This window comes from Muntiacus reevesi, chromosome 16 (assembly GCF_963930625.1).
Source record: "Muntiacus reevesi chromosome 16, mMunRee1.1, whole genome shotgun sequence".
NCBI lineage: Eukaryota > Metazoa > Chordata > Mammalia > Artiodactyla > Cervidae > Muntiacus > Muntiacus reevesi.
In genome coordinates, this window is record NC_089264.1 from 15,233,587 (window position 1) to 15,252,263 (window position 18,677).

The window sequence follows — 18,677 nt, forward strand, 5'->3', positions numbered from 1 at the left end:
GAAACAACTGAGCGATTTCACTTTCACTTTTCACTTTCATGCATTGGAAAAGGAGATAGCACCCCACTCCAGTATTCTTGCCTGGAGAATCCCAGGGATGGGGGAGCCTGGTGGGCTCCCGTCTATGGGGTCGCACAGAGTCGGATACAACTGAAGCAACTTAGCTGCTGCTGCTGCTGCATCCAACCACTTAGTTGAAATTAACTGCATAAAAAGAGGACAACACAAACCTACCCAATAGTTTGTAGCCTAATTTTTCCACTATTTAAACAAATTAAGACTCAGATTTTACATATGAAATAAAGTTTATTATAATTAAACAAAAGAGGCTACTTAATACAAATATCAGCATTCTCTTCCACTGAAATCAAAGGATACAACTTTATTGATATTCCTTTCTTTCTGCTATAGTCCAAATGACTGAACTTTTTAGTCCACAGTGTCCTTTAGGGTATCTTTCATCATTCCTGGCTTCTGGAATATCTATGAAAGTCCTGAGTAATATTATGACAATATGACTTCCTCCACTGTTTTGTAATTCTGTTAGCAAAAAAAAAAAGTTTGTTTTTAATGTGGAGTAGTTCTGCTTCTTTGTCATCCCAATATTGCTTCTATATCCATTGCACAAAACAGTGTTTCTCAAAGTCATTACATCACCTTCATCATTCCCCTGGGCTGAGTATCAAAGTGCAGTTCCCAAGACCCCAGGCTGCTGAATTCATATTTCTACTTGTAGAACCTAGTAGCCTCCATTTTAACAACCCACGCAGATGGTCCTAAACACAGTCCTCCAGGGAAGAGTCAGCACCTTGTGCTGCACTAAGCTAGTCTGGTCTCCTCAGAGTCTGTGCTCCAGATCCTTACCCCTTTCATGCATGATAAAGTTACCAAATGCTTGGTGATCTTAGTTGCTTTCTAATGGCTAGCCCATAGTTGTAATCAAGGTTCATAATTACTTAAACTTGGCACCCCAAATTAAATCTGATCCTGTAGAAATGGTCTATTAATGCAAAGGATAACAGACCACTTGCCTTCTTTGCTCTGTTCCTTACACTAGAGTAACCTAATGCTGGCATTTTCAGCAGTAACCATACATAACTTGGGGAAGCCCAGGTGGTGCAGTGGTGAAGAATCCACCTGCCACTGCAGGAGATGCGGGTCCCACCCCAGGTCAGGAAGATTCCCTGGAGTAGGAAATGCCAACCCACTCCAGCATTCTTGCACTTCCCTGATAGCTCAGTTGGTAAAGAATCCTTTGAACCCTAGGTCTGAAAGATCCCCTGCGAAGGGAGTGTGTGTGTGTGTGTGTGTGTGTGTGTGTGTGTGTGTGTGTGTGTTTAAAATCTCGCTTTGTTAGCCATAAACCCTTTTTGGATTCAAGTCCCTGGGTCAAAAGTTTCTTCTTTGAACTTTTTGCAAAAGTTTCCCAAGGCATCTCTCTGACTCTCTTCAGGGTTTGCTTTTCCGGACACTGAACAATTTGCTTGGTGTTCTCAAATTTTTTATGTCATAGCACATCACTGATGATAGCCTCACATGTGACACACCCTCACCATGTATTCCAAGTTTTACAACTTCAAATATATTTTGTCTGAAAGTAAAATATTGTAATCATATTTAATTACCAGATATATTACTATATATTATTTATGACTGCTCTTCACAATGCATATATGTCAGTTGCTCAGTTGTATCTGACTGTTTGCGAGCCCATGGACTGTAGCCCACCAGGCTCCTCTGTCCATGGAATTTTCCAGGCAAGAGTACTGGAGTGGGTTGCCATGCTCTTCTCCAAGGGATCTTCCTGACTCAGAGATCAAACCCCAGTCTCCTGCATTGCAGGCAGACTCTTTACCATCTGAGCCACCAGCATATAGTGATAGTGAAAAACAGGCTGCTGCTTGTGTGGAATTCCAGGCTGCTTGCTACAATATCAGCCTTTCTCTCCCACTCAAGGAAGCACATACTTGTAAGAGCATAAGAGCAGTGATATCATCAGGATAACCCTATGTTCAAACGTATGTATTTTTAGAAACTAGATGAGTTACAATTTGCTCTTACTATGAGTAACAAGTTGCTTGTGACTCACCTCATGTGCCAAGTCCAAGTTGAGGATGACAAAGGTGCTTTCTCCCGCCATTCCAATCCCCTCTCCACCAATTAGCTTTTCCTTGCTGGGCAAAATTAAGTCCAGGCCGCACTTGATTTTAATTATGAGAGCGGTCAGTAATTCATTTCATCAGGATGATCCAAGTATCTTGCTTGACAAATAGCTTGCCTTTGTACAGTTTGGGTGTCTTTTGGCTCAGCAGTCTGTAACATTCTCCCACAGCTATATTATTTCTAAGGTGGTAGTATTTTGGCAGTCTGTTTATATGAACTTTTTAAATATGGTAATGAAATCCCATGATGCCTTTAGAGTAAAGAAATGCACGTTTTTGCAGTCATTAAATTTAAAATAAATCATCTAACATAAGTTGAACACAAAACTGTTGTTATAAGGTATTTTTTTTAAAAATCCAAAAAATGAATACAGAATTTAAAACTGTTAGATCATTAGACAATGCACATAGTGATGAAAGCACCATGGTCAAACAGGTTGCAAAGGACAGGAAAGAGGATAAGACAGGGAGGTCTGGGAGTTCTGAGCAGGACATCCACCCATGCTAACCTTCTAATACAGATTACGGTGAAACTAGATTTCTCTTTTTCTTTTTAATTAAAAGCCATTTGAAATGAGAAGTTTTTCATCCTCTGGCTGCTTAGATTATGATTTCCACAATGTGTTACATTAAAGCCTATTTGTTTCTTATGTAAGATATAGTATTTTCTTAGAACTTGCTTCTTAGTATATTTCAGGACTCATAACACGTCTTTATAAATCTGTTCTATACTCCAAAATCTTCAATGTAGAGAATATAATATTTAGTAAATATGGTTTAAAAAATTTCTTTAGAAAAACTAAATTTTATTGATCAATTCCCTTTCCTATCTAATCATGTGGCCCACTCCAATCAAATTTCCCTGATGTTTTTAACCTAGAGTTTGACTAAATAAATCCACTCTTGTTTGTTCAAATTGCTCTTTCAACATCCTAACACATCCTTTTTGGATCTAAAAGACTTTCAAAGATCATTCCTTTATCCAGGCAATCAAAATATGACATGGCAAAAGACAAACTCTTTACCTATGGTCCTTTGGCTGCATGAATATTTTCTGACAAAGCAGAAGGAAAAAAAAAAGTGAAGGAAGTAAGGAGAGGGGGGGAGAGAAGAAAAGAGGGACAGGGAAAAGAAGAGTAAATATAAAACTATTAAAGAGATTGTTTTAAAATGAGTACATTTTTTTAAAAGACCCCATACAGTCTGTTAGCAGATGTATTAGAATGCAACCATTACTCTCTTCTCAGAATGGTCTTACTATTTGCCATGATCCTCTTTTTAACTTATTTTTGCTAGTATCCATATTTCTAAGGACAAGGGAAAATTTTTTCATACTTTCAATATGAACACTACTATACTATATTAAAATGCATAATGGTTCTAAGAGCTGGAGCCCTCCCTGTCCACTGGGTTGCATTTAACCACAGTGAAAGCAAAATTATGCACTGTTCCACTCTACCAGGCAATGGCAGCAAACGTGCACAGCAAATGCCATAAAGCACTTTGAACAAGAATGAACATCAAGGCTTAGCTGGTTATACTAATCTTTCTTCACTGCCCCAAAAAGCTATCTTTTTAAAATTCAGAGTTAACTTTTTATGACTATTTTCACCTGAATTTATTTTTAAGAACTAAAGTATTATCCTAAAATATATTATTAACTGACTTTAGCACTAGCCTAAAAATGATTTCTATGGACATTTTCTACAGAGAAGATATCAAAATTATTTGTCTTTTCAGTTCAGAAGTCTCATGATTTTTTTAAACACACTTTAAGTGTGACTTTTTTCATAAAGGATGTGAAAAGCATCCAAAAGTCATCCAAACAGAGGGTCAACTATACCCCTAGATCCTTAATTTTGTGAGAAATTCTGTGGAGCTCACATGTGTCTGAGCTGTAAAACCTTAGCAGTAATACTCCGATCCAGAACCCTCACTTTTAATAGTCAGGAGACTCCACACTTGACCTAGAGCAAAGTGGCAGTTTTTCTGATTCGGCTCTGGGCCTTCGCGTCCACAGTTCCCCTACACTTTGAGACCTGGGGGACAGCGTCTCAAACTGGATATAAGTCTCTTTTGCCAAATCATCTTCCCAGAGGGAGTCTGGCTTACACTGAAGTTTGCAAACTTTGTACAACAGGAAAAAAATCAACGGCAAGACAGCAACGCAGGCAGCGCCACTCACCACCATCAGGAAAGACTCTTGAGAATCGCCTTCTTCTTCAGCTCTGTCAGTAGAAAAGGTGATACACTGGTCTTTCTGGGGAGGCATTCCCCTTGGACAGACACATGCTATATACTGCCAACCAGGCAGCAAGCCATTTATGGTGACTTGGTTCCTGCTGGAGTTCACATTAAGCAGCAGCAGGTCCTTCTCACCATATCTGGAATAAAACACGGTCACTTCCGAGTTCTGGGTGGTGTTAGCAGTGTCCCACATCAAAATCACGCTTCCTTCTGTTTCACTGACCACCTGGAGGTTTTCTATTGTGGCATTCGTTTCCATGGGCAGGGCTCGATCCAGCAGTGCCAGCTCTTCCCTTCTACTGGCACTAGCTGGGGGAAGCTTCCCGCCACCCATCTCTGCCTTGGCACTTCTTCTCCCATCTGGGCGTAGTGACGGTCGGCTAGCCGTGGCAGTGCTTGTGGATATTCTAGTGCTTGGAGTTGTAGCTGAAGAAACAGTGGAGGAGAAGAAAGGAGACAAGGAGGAAGCAGTGGAGGGAGGAGATGAAGTTGAAGTAGGAGGAAAAGTGGGAGAAGAGGAGGAATAAGGCCAGGGAGACGATGATGAACCAGGCAGAGATGCGGGTTGTCTAGATCCTGGCTGGACCTCTTGTTCAGGGTGATCCCCAGTCCCTCTTTCAGAAGTATCTGATGAGATGGTGGCTGTGACAACACCGGCCACTGTCACAGTGACCACAGCTTCTGACATGCCAGCCAAATTTTTGGCCTTACATTTGTAATCCCCAGCATCCATGTAAGAAATGCCCGTCAAGCTTATTATGGACCATCTGACTCCCTCCCCTGGAGATTCCTGAATTACTGGAATAAAGAAAAATGCATACTCTGTGAGAAAAAAGAAGGAAAAGACTCAAGCAACATGCCAACTGAAAAGTAAACAATTTCTGGTCCTACAAGCATACCTCTCACATAAGCGGAGAGAGAAGTGGTATGCTGCAAGTCTCTGAAGGCAGGTAATGGTTCTGTAAATGGTTTACATGGAAATCTAGGACATGCTAGGTGACATGAGGTTTGTATGGGAAATAGTATTTTAAAAATACATGGGGCTGAAAATTAAGAAACTTTGGCTTTAGTAAACTTTTGTCACTAAATAACATGCTATTCTAGACAAGCTATCAGTTTTTAGACCTCTGTTTCCACGTTTTTTAAATAAGGGGATAAGACAAAGTGATCTCAGATATCCCTTCCAATTTTAACCCACTGTGATTCTATAAAATGTTTATCACATTAGTTCAATATTTCTCAAAATATTTGTCTCATTGTAATAAAATGCCAACTATCCACAAAGTCAGAAGACATCATGGATCATTTTCTAGCATGGATGAGTCATAATTTCTGTTCCTTTCTTTCACAGTATATTTCATTTAGCTAACCTGGTAAATCATGAGTTGCTTTTTTAAAACTTTCCTCTGATGGAGGGAAGTTAAAGACAGAGGCCTATCTGCAACCATCCAGATGCTGAATCATGTTGTTTTCCATCTAAGAAAAAAAATCAGATTGTCTAATTTCATCTATGTGGTTAATCAGACAAACTGAGGAAAATATTAATCAGTAAAGTGTACCTTTCAAAATTTTTCCATTCAACACTCTTAGCAATAATTTATTAGAAATAGCCAGCCAATCTCAAACCATACAAAAACACAAGATTAAGTTCAGACATTTGTAAACACCTTATTTCAAAGGCCTGAATTAAGAAGATACCTGTATAATTAACTGGAGAGCTATCTGGTCTGATCCACGTGAGCTGCGGCGTGGGGTAGCCAGTGGCATCACATCGCAGCAGGACATTGCTGCCCAGAGCAGATGTGATCTGGGTAGCCGAGGTCATCACTGATGGCTTCAGACACTGCTCCAGCTCAGCCCGCTGAAACGAAATCCCTGTGAGGCGTTCGGGTTCACTACACACCATCATCGGATCAAGAAGTACTATTGCAGGGTCAGCGACTTTTGACAATGACATTATTTTGGAAATGTGACAGTCACAGAACCATGGGTTGTCCTGCAGACCTAGACCAGAAAGGAGGAAAAGGTTGATAAAGTTTTTCCTGATGACATCCGTCTACTCACAGCCTCGTGGGATGGCATTTCTGCACTCTGGCCCTAAAAACAGAAGTACTTTGAGGGGTCAGAGTCACCACTCTGTCAGTTTTACCCTGCACTCCAGCCACCAAATTCAATCTGTCCTGTCAGTTCAGATCATCAATGATCATGTGTGTGTGTGCGCGTACTCAGCTGTGTCTGCCTCTGTGACCCCACAAACTTGCAGCCCGCCAGACTTCTCTGTCCATCGGACTTTCCTGGCAAGAATACTGGAGTGGGCTGCCATTTCCTTCTCCAGGGGATCTTCCCAAGCCAGGGATCAAACCCGAGTTTCCTGCATTGCAGGCAGACTACCATTGAGCCACCTGTGAATCCTTTAATGATCATAGCTAATAGTTGTTGAACATTTATTATATACTAGGCTCTGTTCTAAGCACTTACCTGTTATTATTTTATTTAATCCCTACAGTTCTATGAAAAGAATATTATTTCCCCCATTTTAAAAATGAAGAAACTGAGACACAGAGAAACCAAATAACTTGACCAAGGTCATGTAGCTGATTAGTGTCAAAGTCAAGATCTGAATCCAAATATCACAGAATGTCATAAATATGGTGACAGAGTTCTAGAGTGCCAGAAAGTATTATATTATTATAAATATTATTCTAGGGTGCTGAGAGGCAGCTAACTCAGCCTGCAATATGTCAATATTTTGTGTGACTTTGCGGTAGTATAATTTTTGTGTAACAAAAGCATAGAGTGAGACATAGGCAAAGTTAGGTGACAAGATTGGAAAAAAGTGGTAGAACATGGCTTGCCATGAATGTCACAGTGGTGGCCATGGAGGTACACTGCTCAATCCCTCTTCAAGAGAGACGCAGCGGCAGGAAATACAGTTAGCTGACAGCTTCCAGTTGCTAGCGCCTGCAGGATCTGCCTTGGTTTTCGGAACTGTTAGCCAAAGTATTGTACCCTTCAATGAGGCTGTCAGTGAAAGCTTAAAGGAAAGTGAGAAAAATATTATTGGAAAGTAGAGAAAAGGGCACACCCTTGTTATGAAGTAGCAGCAAGTTTAGCAACACGATCACTGGTGGTTGACACAGAAAGTAGAAAAGGTACTCGATGAAATGAATGTTCTAGCTAAGGATATTTCCACATGGTGTTGAAACTGCTGCCTGCTGTCTTCTTGCTGCTCATAGTAAAACATAAAGGAGAGACAACAGCTAAAGGAAGAATCGCTAAATGTAAAGGAGCTAAACCCGATAAAACTGTTTCTTACACCACCCTCTCCAAAATTCTCCAATGAAGGAAGGGTCTCAGAGCAAAAGTCAGATTCAGGTGGGTGGTTCTATACAATTAGTTGCTAGGATCTCAGAAAGATCTCCTTAAGGACCTTACGAGTGATGGTCCATACCAGCCTTACAAAAAAAGCCCAAGGTTAGAAAAGATTTATCTCAAAGAGATTTGTGGTTGTGGAGTGGATTTGTATTGATTTTTAAGAAGAAAAAACAGAACCGCAAGTTTAAAAAAAGTCTAACCAAGGTGGAAGACTTAACCATTCATAAATTCCAGATTTCTACTTATGCCTATTTTTATTATAACAGCACTTTGTGAGTGGTTCATAGTTCTCTGCCAGTATTGGTAAAGTTTGCTGTTTCTACTATCTTCTATATTAGAAATTTCTTTTCTTTCATGGATGAATTACCTTAATCTTCTTCTCACATTTAGTCCCATAAATCTATAATCAGTTCTCTAATACTGATTTAAATTCTACTCAACCTGCTGATAAATATCAAATTCATTCTGTCATATAATATCATATGTGTAGAATACTCATACTTTCAAAAGACTTTGACTTGGTATGCCAGATTTTTTTCTTTATAAAATAATAACAAAAACAGACTTGCAGATATAGAGAACAGACGTATGGTTGTCAGGGGGGTAGTGGAGGAGGGGAGGGAAAGACTGAGAGTTTGGGGTTAGCAGATGCAAACTATTACATACAGGATGGATAGACAACAAGGTACTACTGTACCGCACAGGAAGCTACATTCAATATCCTTCGATAAATCATGAAAAGAATAGATACATGTATAACTGAGTTACTTTGCTATACAGCAGAAATTAAGCACATTGTAAGTCAATTATACTTTAATAAAGGTTAAAATTAAAATAGTAAAAACACAAACCAGCAGTTATTGGTTGCTTCCTAAGTGACAAATACTGCACTTATCAAAAGTTGTAAAGGGTCTACATTTTACCCTGCTTTAGCTGACCTGGTAGCTCAGCTGGTAAAGAATCCACCTGCAACGTAGGAGACCCCGGTTTGATTCCGGGGTCAGGAAGATCCCCTGGAGAAGGGATGGGCTACCCTCTCCAGTATTCTTGAGCTTCCCTGGTGGCTCAGCTGGTAAACAATCTGCCTGCAATGCAGGAGACCTGGGTTCTACCCCTGGGTCGGGAAAATCCCCTGGAGAAGGGTATGGCTACCCACTCCAGTATTCTGGCTTGGAGAATTCCATGGACTGTATAGTCCATGGGGTCGCAAAGAGTCAGACACGACTGAGCAACTTTCACTTTCACTATCCTGATCTTAAAGTTCTCATTCTTAACAACCATATATATGTCTTATACTGACCTCAGGAAGCTAGTATGGTTCTTCCAATTTCTTACCAGAAGACATTAAGGCACAAAGAAATTACTGCCTTGACATTGTAAGTAGCTTAGAGTCCCAAGTCCTAGGTGTTTGAGCCTCTTAGTCTAATGCTTCTTCCACGACAATTCACTTATCTCTTTGCCACCTAAAAGCATCTAGAGTATGGGTAGCAGCTGTAAGTGCTGTCATCTACAAATAACAAGCGTTAAAACAGCAATGTCCGCAGCATAACAGTCTATACAGGGAAAGATCAAGAGCTATAAAATTAAGAGTTTCATTTATACTTTGAAACTGTCAAAATAAAAAGTGTTAACGGTAAAACAAAATTCCTTAAAAATTAATCCAAAGGACTGCATCTAAAAGCGATGTGTTTATTTTTAAATCCCTCAAAAATAAAATATTTATTCATGCTATGAACATCTAAAGTTAAGGGTACAACTTTTAAAGCCTTAATAATAATAGTAACCTAGAGCTGAACACATTCAAGTGTTTTTTTTCTTCTGGGGACAAAGATACAAGAACTCTCTGAAAGTTAAACTATTACTTGTACTGCATTCCTTGGCAAAGCACCAACCACAACCAGCAATTTGCATTAATTAATTTTAAACTACTCTTGGATAGGGTAAATGAACTTTGCGTTGTCCCATTTCTCAAAGGATAATGTTTTTTTGTGCATCACAGTAGTCAGATATGCTATTCTTTATGAAAAGTCAGCAATAAATTCCAGTACAAAAGTTATTCTGTAGACTATAAGCTCTTGAAGGCAGTACCATGCCTTAGTCAACTTTGGGAGGTAGTTTTACTTAACAATTCAAAACGTAAAGTAAAGCCTTTTTAACAACTGGCGCTAGAACTACTGGACTTCTATTTGGGAACAAATAGACCTTAACCCCTACCTCACACTATACTCAAAAACTGTTTTGAGCTAGGTCATAGTCGTAAACATAAAAGCTAAGAATATAAAGCTAAAAACTGAATATAAAAGTTAAGACTACAAAGAAAGACTATCCATATGACTTGTGAATGTGAAGTCGCTCAGTCATGTCTGACTCTTTGCGACCCCATGGACTGTACTTGACAGGCTCCTCTATCCATGAGATTTTCCAGGCAAGAGTACTGGAGTGGGGTGCCATTGCCTTCTCCAGGGGATCTTCCCAACCCAGGGATCGAACCTGGGTCTCCTGCATTGCACGCAGACTCTTTACTGTCTGAGCCACAAGGGGGCTTCCTATGACCTGTAGCTATGCAAATATTTCTTAGATGGTATATAGAAATCACTAAAAATACAAGGAAAAACTGATAAATCAGACGTCATCAAAATTTTAAGCTTTCTTACAAAAGACAGCATGAAGAAAAATTTTTTTAAAACACATCTTGAAGAAAATCAATAGGCAAGTCACAGACTTACAGAAATAGTCATAATACATGTAATTAATGAAGACTTAGTAATAAAAAGATGAACAACATTAAAAATTATAAATATACCAATGGTCAATAGTAAAGGTAAATGGTCAACACCATTACTCATCAGGGAAATGCAAACTAAAATGACAATGTTTTACCACTCCCTTGGCATAATCACTCCCAAGAATAACGAAAATGATAAAGACTGACAATGTCAAGTGCTGCTGAGGATGTGGAACAAACAGACTGTGCTAACGAAAGTTTAGAACAGTACAATCTCTGGAAAACTGGCAGTTTCTTTCTTAAAAAGTTATAATATCTAGCTATCTTATGACTTAACAATTTCAATCCTAGGAATTTATCCAAGAGAAATGAGAACATAGCCACAAAAACTTTGCACAAAAATGTTAATTCATAATAAAGCTAAAAACTGGAAACAGTCCATCTGTCCAACAACAGGAAAAAAGATGAATAACTGGTACACTTATACAATTGAATAGACTGAGCAATAAGAAACTTCCAGCATGTGCAATGACATGGTTGACTCTCAATAAAATACATAATGTTGAGTGAAAGAAGCCAAGCACAAGAGTACTTCAAATGAAATTACAGAACAGGCAAAATTAACTTATGGTCATAGAAATAAAAGTAGTAGTTGTCTGGGGTGGGGGGAGACTGATGAGAAAGGGCACAGGGAAGCTTTCCAGGGTGATGAGAATACTCTGCATCTTGACGAGGCTGTGTGTTTTGTGCAGGTATAGGTTTACCATCATTTGCTAAATTGTACACTTAAGATTCACGGTATGCATATGATATCTCAATTCCTCAAATTAAAAAATAGTTCAAGGAGTTCCCTGATCGCCTAGTGGTTAGGATTCCCGGCTTTCACTGCCATGGCCTGGGCTCAATCACTGGTCAGGGAACTGAGATCCCATAAGCCATATGGTGCAGCTGAAAAAAAATTTTTAACTAAATTTTTAAAGTTAAAAAATTTTTTAAAGATTAAAAAATAAAAGTGATGTCTCTGGAGATGGACTGTGAAGTTGAAACTTGACTCTGCCTCTTTACCAGCTGGAAAAAGAAGGTGATGACAGTCACAGACCCACCTCATGGGGTTGTCCTAGAGGCTGAGATAATACCAGGCAGTCCTCAGATGAATGTCTGGCAAAGGGTAAGCCTTAATTGTACGGATATGTCTCCTCTCTGCCTAGGAAAGAGCAGGTAAGCCAACAGAGAGTCAGAAGTATTTGTCGAACTAAATTAATGCCATTTTACAGAATTCTGTGGGAATACTCAGGGCCACCACTGCCCTTTGGCAAACTCCATTCTGAATTTTTTGTTGTTTAGTTGCTAAATCATGTCTAACTCTTTTAGGAATGCATAGACTGTAGCCCACCAGACTCCTCTGTCCATGGGGTTTCCCAGGCAGAAACACTGGAGTGGGTCTCCAAGGGATTTTCCCGACCCAGAGATCAAAACCATCTCCTGCATCGGCAGGCGGATTCTTTACTCCTGAGCCACCAAGGAAGCCATTCTGAATAGAAGAGCCCTTTACAACTAAGCAACTTTAGGTTCCAGTAAGAAGAACACAAAAAAGCAGTTTATACTCTTCTACTACAGAGTTTTTCCTCCAAGATAAACAGTGTTAGGCCTTACAGACTTTGCCTGTGTAAATATTTCTTTATTCTTGAGAAAGAGGTCATGGAAATTTACCTGTACTGCAAATCAATCTAGTTTCACAGTTAATTTAAATGCTTATTTGCAGGACACTACTTTACATTTTTATAACTACATTAAAGGACAATTTCATTAGGTTGATCTTTTTATTCACACAGAGGAGAAACGGAGTAACTGAAAAGACTCTCCCTAAATTCTTTTTTATTAAATAAATATTTGATTTAAATAGACCAGTAAAATAATATATACGAGGAAAATAACTCTGGTACTACTACATATCTTGCATTACAAAGCAGTGGGGAAGAACATGGGTCCTACAACCAAATGGTTTGTATTCAAACCCTACCTCCATCACTATGGAATAAATGAATCTGGGCAAGTGTTTTAACTGTGCCTCAATTCTTCATCTATAAAATAGGGATGAAACTATACTTATCATGGGGTTAATGTGAGATTAGAAGAGGTTACATCATAAGCTATAAGAACTAGGCCTGGTCTAGCATCCATCAGTATTAGCTACTATTACTATTATAAATAGAATCCATTAACAACAATAAACACAGGGTAACAAAAATGAAATGAAAAGAGAATGTATCCCACTATAATAGTACAAAAGTAAATTCTACAGGGCACCTGGAAAGATATAATTGCTACAGTTAAGCACTTGAGTTCTAAATAATCTAGAGCTGGTTCTCACTGCCATATTTTAACAATTAAATTGGAAGACTTAGGTATATTATAGTTAAACTAACAAAAAAGTCAAACTAGAGAAGTCCTTCTTTATAATATACTCACATCTCAGTCACAACTGCTATGGATTGTTGTTGATATAAAATCATAGCCTCGGAAACTGTCCAGTTATATTCAAAAGGACTGTCACGTAAACTGCATTCTCATTACATTTCTATTAGCAAGATGGAGTAAATCCTGTTATCTCCACTTTCCAGATGTGAAAACTGAGTTTTCCGTGTGTGGTGCGCATACATGAACTAGTCTTCTTTTCAGGAGGTAGCACTTCTTTCCCCATCTTGTTACGCAGCAGTCACGACTTTGCTTTGGTCAGCTGCCACACGTGGCTGGACATGTTTCAAAATATCTTTTGTTGCTTATTATTACGATTATAAAAAATAATGCATGATCTTCGAAGCACATTTTGAAAATACAGAAAAGCAGAAAGATGTCAAAGAGAACAGTTAATCAATTAGTATAACTTTTAGTCTTTTTCTTTGCAAATTGTAAAGTACTCATGATCATGCATTATGTAAAATTACATAAATTTAATGTTATACTAAAAGTATTCTTGTGTAAGTTTTTAAATAATCTGAACTGTTCCTCAATAAAATATTAGCAAACCAAATCCCAGAATACAGTAAAAGGATCATATACCATAATCAAGTGGGATTTATTCCAAGGATGCAAGGATGGTTTAACATCCACAATTTAATCAGTGTAATATATCATTTAATAAATTGAAGGATGAAACACATGATCATCTCAATAGAAAAAAAGCATCTGACAAAATTCAACATCCATTTATGATTAAAAAAAAAACTCTCAACAAAATGGGTATAGAGGGAATGTACCTCAACATAGTAAAAGTCATATATGACAAACTCATAGTTAACATCATACTCAAGGATGGAAAGCTGAAAGCTTTCCACTAAGACCGGAAACAAGAGAAGGATACTTAGTCTCACCACTTTTAGTATATGTGCTGCCGAAGCGAGCACTGGTCTCACCACTTTTATTCAACACTATACTGGACTGAAGCGACTCAGCAGCTGCAGCAGCATACTGGAAGTCCTAGCCAAAAAATTTGGCAAAAAAAAAAAAAAAAGGAAAAGAAAGAAAAGGCACTTGTATCTAAAAAGGAAGAAGCAAAACTGTCACTATTTGCAGATGACATGAAACTATATATAGAAAACACTAAAAATAATCACCAAAAAAAGAAACATGAATTCAATAAACTCACATGATACTAAATCAATATATAGAAATCTGTGGCATTTCTATACACCAACAACAAGCAATCAGAAAGAAAAATTAAGAAAATAGTCCCATTTATAATTGCAACAAAAAGAATAAAATATCTAGAAATAAATTTAACTAAGAAGATGAAAGATCTGTACACTAAAAACTATAAGACACTAAGGAAAGAAATTGAGGATGATGAAAATAAATGGAATGATATACTGTACTCATAGGTTGAAAGAATTAATGTTTTTAATTAACTGTATTACCCAAAGTAATCTACATATTCAATGCTATCTAATCAAAATTCCAATGGCACAGTTCACAGAACTACAACAAAAAAACTCTAAAGTTTGTATCGGACCTCAGAAGATCCCAAATAGCCAGAACAAAAAAAAAAAAAAAGAAAGAAAGAAAAAGAGAGAAAGAAAGAGAAAGAAAAAAGCTGGAGATATTATGGTTCCTGACTTCAAATTATACTACAAAGCTTGTAAAAATCAAAGAGTATAGCACTAGCACAAAAACAGGCACACAGATCAGCGGAACAGAACTGAGAGCCCAGAAGCAATCCACACAGGTGCAGACCATTTACAGCAAAGGACTAAAGAACATGAAGAGGAGGCAGGGCAGTCTCTTCAGTGAGTGCTGTGGGGAAAGCGGGACAGCCACATGAAAAAGAATGAAACTAGACCACCACCTTACACTATACACAAAAGTTAACTCAAAATGGATTAAAGACTGGAATATAAGACTTCAAACCATAAAATTTTTAGAAGAAAAGACAGGTGATAACCTCACTGACTTTGGTCTAAGTGATGTTTTGTGGATCTGTCTCTAAAGGCAAGGAAAGAAAAAAGGAAAATATTAATGTTCTATAAAATTATTTCTTCATATTAATATTAGGAACTAATATTTAGAGAGCTATTAATAGCCATTTAGTAATTTGATTTTATTTTTAGTCTATATCTCCATTGGGTAATTTTATTAGTATCAGGAATTGCACTCAAAGAAACTTTTAAAAATACATAGTGAAATAAAATTCCAATATTATGGAATTTTAAGTTATGAAAATTTCTAGCTATTAGTGTCACTCATAAGAATCAAATCATTCACTAGAATAAAGTAATTAAGTACTACAGTATGGTTTTGCATGGCTATCACAGTATATATATTAATATTTAAGGACTCCACAACTATTGCTAAATTAAACTAATTTTTTTCTCTAACCCACCCTAAAATGCTTCTCTTATTATATAAACAAAAATATCTGAAGGATAGATAGTGGTCAAAACATGAAACAGGTGTGCAAGAGAAATTTTGTGACTTTTTCTCTATTTGGTTCTTATGGAGAAAATATTTTTACTTTCATAAGCACCAAAATGCATATACATTTCAACAAAAGTAATTCTAAAGCCTTTTAAGTGCTGTCACAGTATTTCTTTCTTTTTCCAGTTAAAACACTTTTTATTGAAGTGTAGTTGAGATACTATATGTTATAGGTGTACGATATAGTTATTCAAAATTTTTAAAGGTTATACTCCATTTACAATTATTATAAAATACATAGTACTTTCCTGTCTATAAAAAATATCAAATTTATCTTTCATTTATACTTTATTTCAGAAAATATTTAGCAAGTGATATTGGTCAGTAGAAATTTCTGGCACAATTTCTGGGAATCCAGTTGCTTCTCATTCAAAAGTCTTACAAGTCATTTCACTGACCAAACACTCAAAATTTCTTTCATTTTTCTGAGAATTACAACTTCTTCTGCAGCCATGATGAACATATCTTGTACAATTCAGAAAAGCCTTATGGGGTGAACAAAACTTTAGCAAATCAAATTGCTTTGTCAAAGCTTCAGGTCTGTGTCTCACACAAAAGTGGGACAAGGCCTCACTGCCCACAGATGCTGTTGAGAAGGGTCTCAGCTCACTGACTTCAGCTGGGCAGTCACATTTACTGGGCATTCACCAGAGCACTGTGCAAGCACTGTAGGAAGACAGACAAAAGGAAGAGACGGGCTTGCTAGAAGGAGTTTATATGTTAAGAATCCAAGATAAATATCCAGAGAATCTAAACAAATTCAGGATCAAAATACACAAGATTAATCACAGCTAAACTAAGAGATTAAATCCATCAGGAGACCCATATAGGCTCAATACAATAACTGGGGTTTAGTTTATTTGTTTTTTAATTAGGAATATATGAAGGCAACAGGGCTTTCCTGGTGGCTCAGATGGTTAAGAATCTGCCTGCAATGCAGGAGACCTGGCTTCGAACCCTAGGTTGGGAAGATCCCTTGGGAAGGGAATGGATACACACTCAGTATTCTTGCCTGGAGAATCCCATGGACAAAGAAGCCTGGTCCGTGGGGTCGTCCATGGGGTCACAACAGGCTGGACACAACTGAGCGACTCACATACATACACACACATCTGGAAACTATATTTCCTAACCAACTAAACCACTGCTACTAAATAAAGATGCAGATGCCCTTCCCTCACTCCTGAAGACCCTGATAAAGGGCTGAAAAGAGACCAGAGAAAAAGATCAGTTGTGGCAGAGTATGGAGCACTAATGTGCTCATGAGAATCAGAGCCGGTTGATAGATTCTGTCATTCTTCCCCAGGTTCTCTAAGAGCAGCATTTGTCTCTCAGTCTATGAGGCAAATTTCCTTCCCTCCCCTCACACGCACACACAAACACTTGCTGCCCTCAGTCCACAAACATGGATGCACTCACGCTCATACACATACACACATGATGTGCACATATACAGTCACAAAAAGAGTCATTATACCTTACACAGGGCAGACCGATAGACTGATCTCAGTCAAATGATAAAGTACTGCTCCATCAAAAGTGCAAGTACAGAGTAAAACACCAAATTCAACAGATGCAAAAGTAATGGACAACTGAAACAGGTACAGAGAGCAAACCATCTGGACTGGAAAAGCCCAGAGGCTGTGAGCTTACCGAGAATAATTCTTCTTGGTGGAAGGTCCAGGCTTCTGGATGACGCTATCACCAAGTGTGACCAGCTTTCCAGGAAATCTGGTGGCAGAGTGGTTAATCTGTTGCTTGATAAATCCAAGTAGGTGAGGTTCTTCAGGTACCTGACTGCCTCGTTTGGCACATTGGCTATTCTGTTATTGTGCAAATCCAGGGTCCTCAGGCCGGGCATGTCCCTCAGAGATGTCCAAGGGAAAGCAGTCAGAGAATTTCCATCCAAGCGCAATTCATGCAGATGCTTTAGGTTGTAAAAGCTACTGGTGTCAAGGCTGGCCACAGAATTGTAAGTCAGCCAGAGGTACTGGAGCTCCACCAGGTAGTAGAAGGCCTCGGCAGGGATCGTACGGACAACGGTCTTTTCTATGCGAAGCTTCACAGTGTCCACGGGAAAGTTTGTAGGTAACTCATTCATATCAAGGTCATTACATAGCACCACCCTAGTGTCACAAAGCAATGGAAGGAAATCTGTTTTCTGAGGCTCAGTTGAAAAAAGTAATACTTATTTGAAATATGCATAAAATTTTTCATTCCCTACTGGTTTGCACAAAGTATCCATTCAGCCTAGCTGAATGCTCAGTAATAGTCATCCTCATCACCTTCTTCTAGGTTGAACCATATGAAATGGCCATTTTTGCAGTTTAAAAACCATCAAATATCCTTAATTTCATGTGACTAAACCTGAACTTTTTATGTATCAGGCCTGTGCAATATACATCACATTCCACTCCTTATTAATCATCACAACAGCCCAATGAACTGATATTAGGGAATAGGTAAAGGTACCAGCTCTAGAGTCAGTCTGGGCTTGGTTTGACTCTAAGCTCTATCATCTTCTTTGTGGCCATGGAAAGCCATTTCATCAGTCTCAGCTCATTTTCCCACATGGTACTCTTATGGTGAGTAATTGAAATGGATGAAAAAGTTTACACCTTCTTGGCACTCAGTAGGTGTTTGCTAACAAGCACTCAATAGGTATTTGCTATTATTATCATCGGTCACATTTTTATAGATAAAATAACTGAGGCCCATCAACATTAGGTAACTTGCCAGAGTCACAGAGCTAGTGGTTACACAACCACCTTTCAAACCCACATCTATCCAGCTCCAAAGTGCACACTCTAAACTTCTTTAGGAAATGCCCCATTTTAAAAGAATCCCCTATTGAAGTTATAAATTGATCCTTATGAAGAGGAGCACAAGAGAAAGGAAGAAAGAAAGGAGGGAAGGGAGGAAAGAAATGGCAAATGTTCATATTGGATGACTAAAATCAAGCTCTGTCTTAACAATGTGACCATTGCATTGCTTTCATCCTAAGAAATAAACCAATTAAAAAAAAAAAAGAAATAAACCAATTAACTGCAAGTTTGTTTTTTTTTTACCGCTCACAATTTAAGTGACCTTGTGCAAATGACATCATGATCTTGTTTGTGGCATGTAGAAAACCAGGCATAGGAAAACAAGCCTGTTCATATGTGGGTGTAAAGTATGAAAAATCAGAAAATTTAGAT

The 18,677-nt window shown here is 38.2% G+C and overlaps 1 protein-coding gene across 2 annotated transcripts; it reads right to left on the bottom strand.

Annotated features, from left to right (window-relative positions):
- Nucleotides 1-378: 378 nt before the first annotated feature.
- LRIT3 (leucine rich repeat, Ig-like and transmembrane domains 3) lies at nt 379-17,648 on the bottom strand. Of its 2 annotated transcripts, XR_010659416.1 has the most exons (4): nt 17,134-17,648; nt 6,108-6,413; nt 2,090-5,207; nt 379-540 (listed from the first exon to the last, which is right to left on the bottom strand). XR_010659416.1 is itself a non-coding variant. In XM_065907332.1 (3 exons), the coding sequence occupies exons 1-3, from the start codon at nt 17,579-17,581 to the stop codon at nt 4,102-4,104; spliced, it is 1,860 nt and encodes a 619-aa protein (XP_065763404.1). In that variant the 5' UTR covers nt 17,582-17,648; the 3' UTR covers nt 2,013-4,101. The 2 variants fall into 2 exon arrangements, 1 of the variants encoding a protein (XP_065763404.1); XM_065907332.1 differs by lacking the exon at nt 379-540 and having other exon boundaries at nt 2,013-5,207.
- Between the last annotated feature and the right edge of the window lie 1,029 nt (nt 17,649-18,677).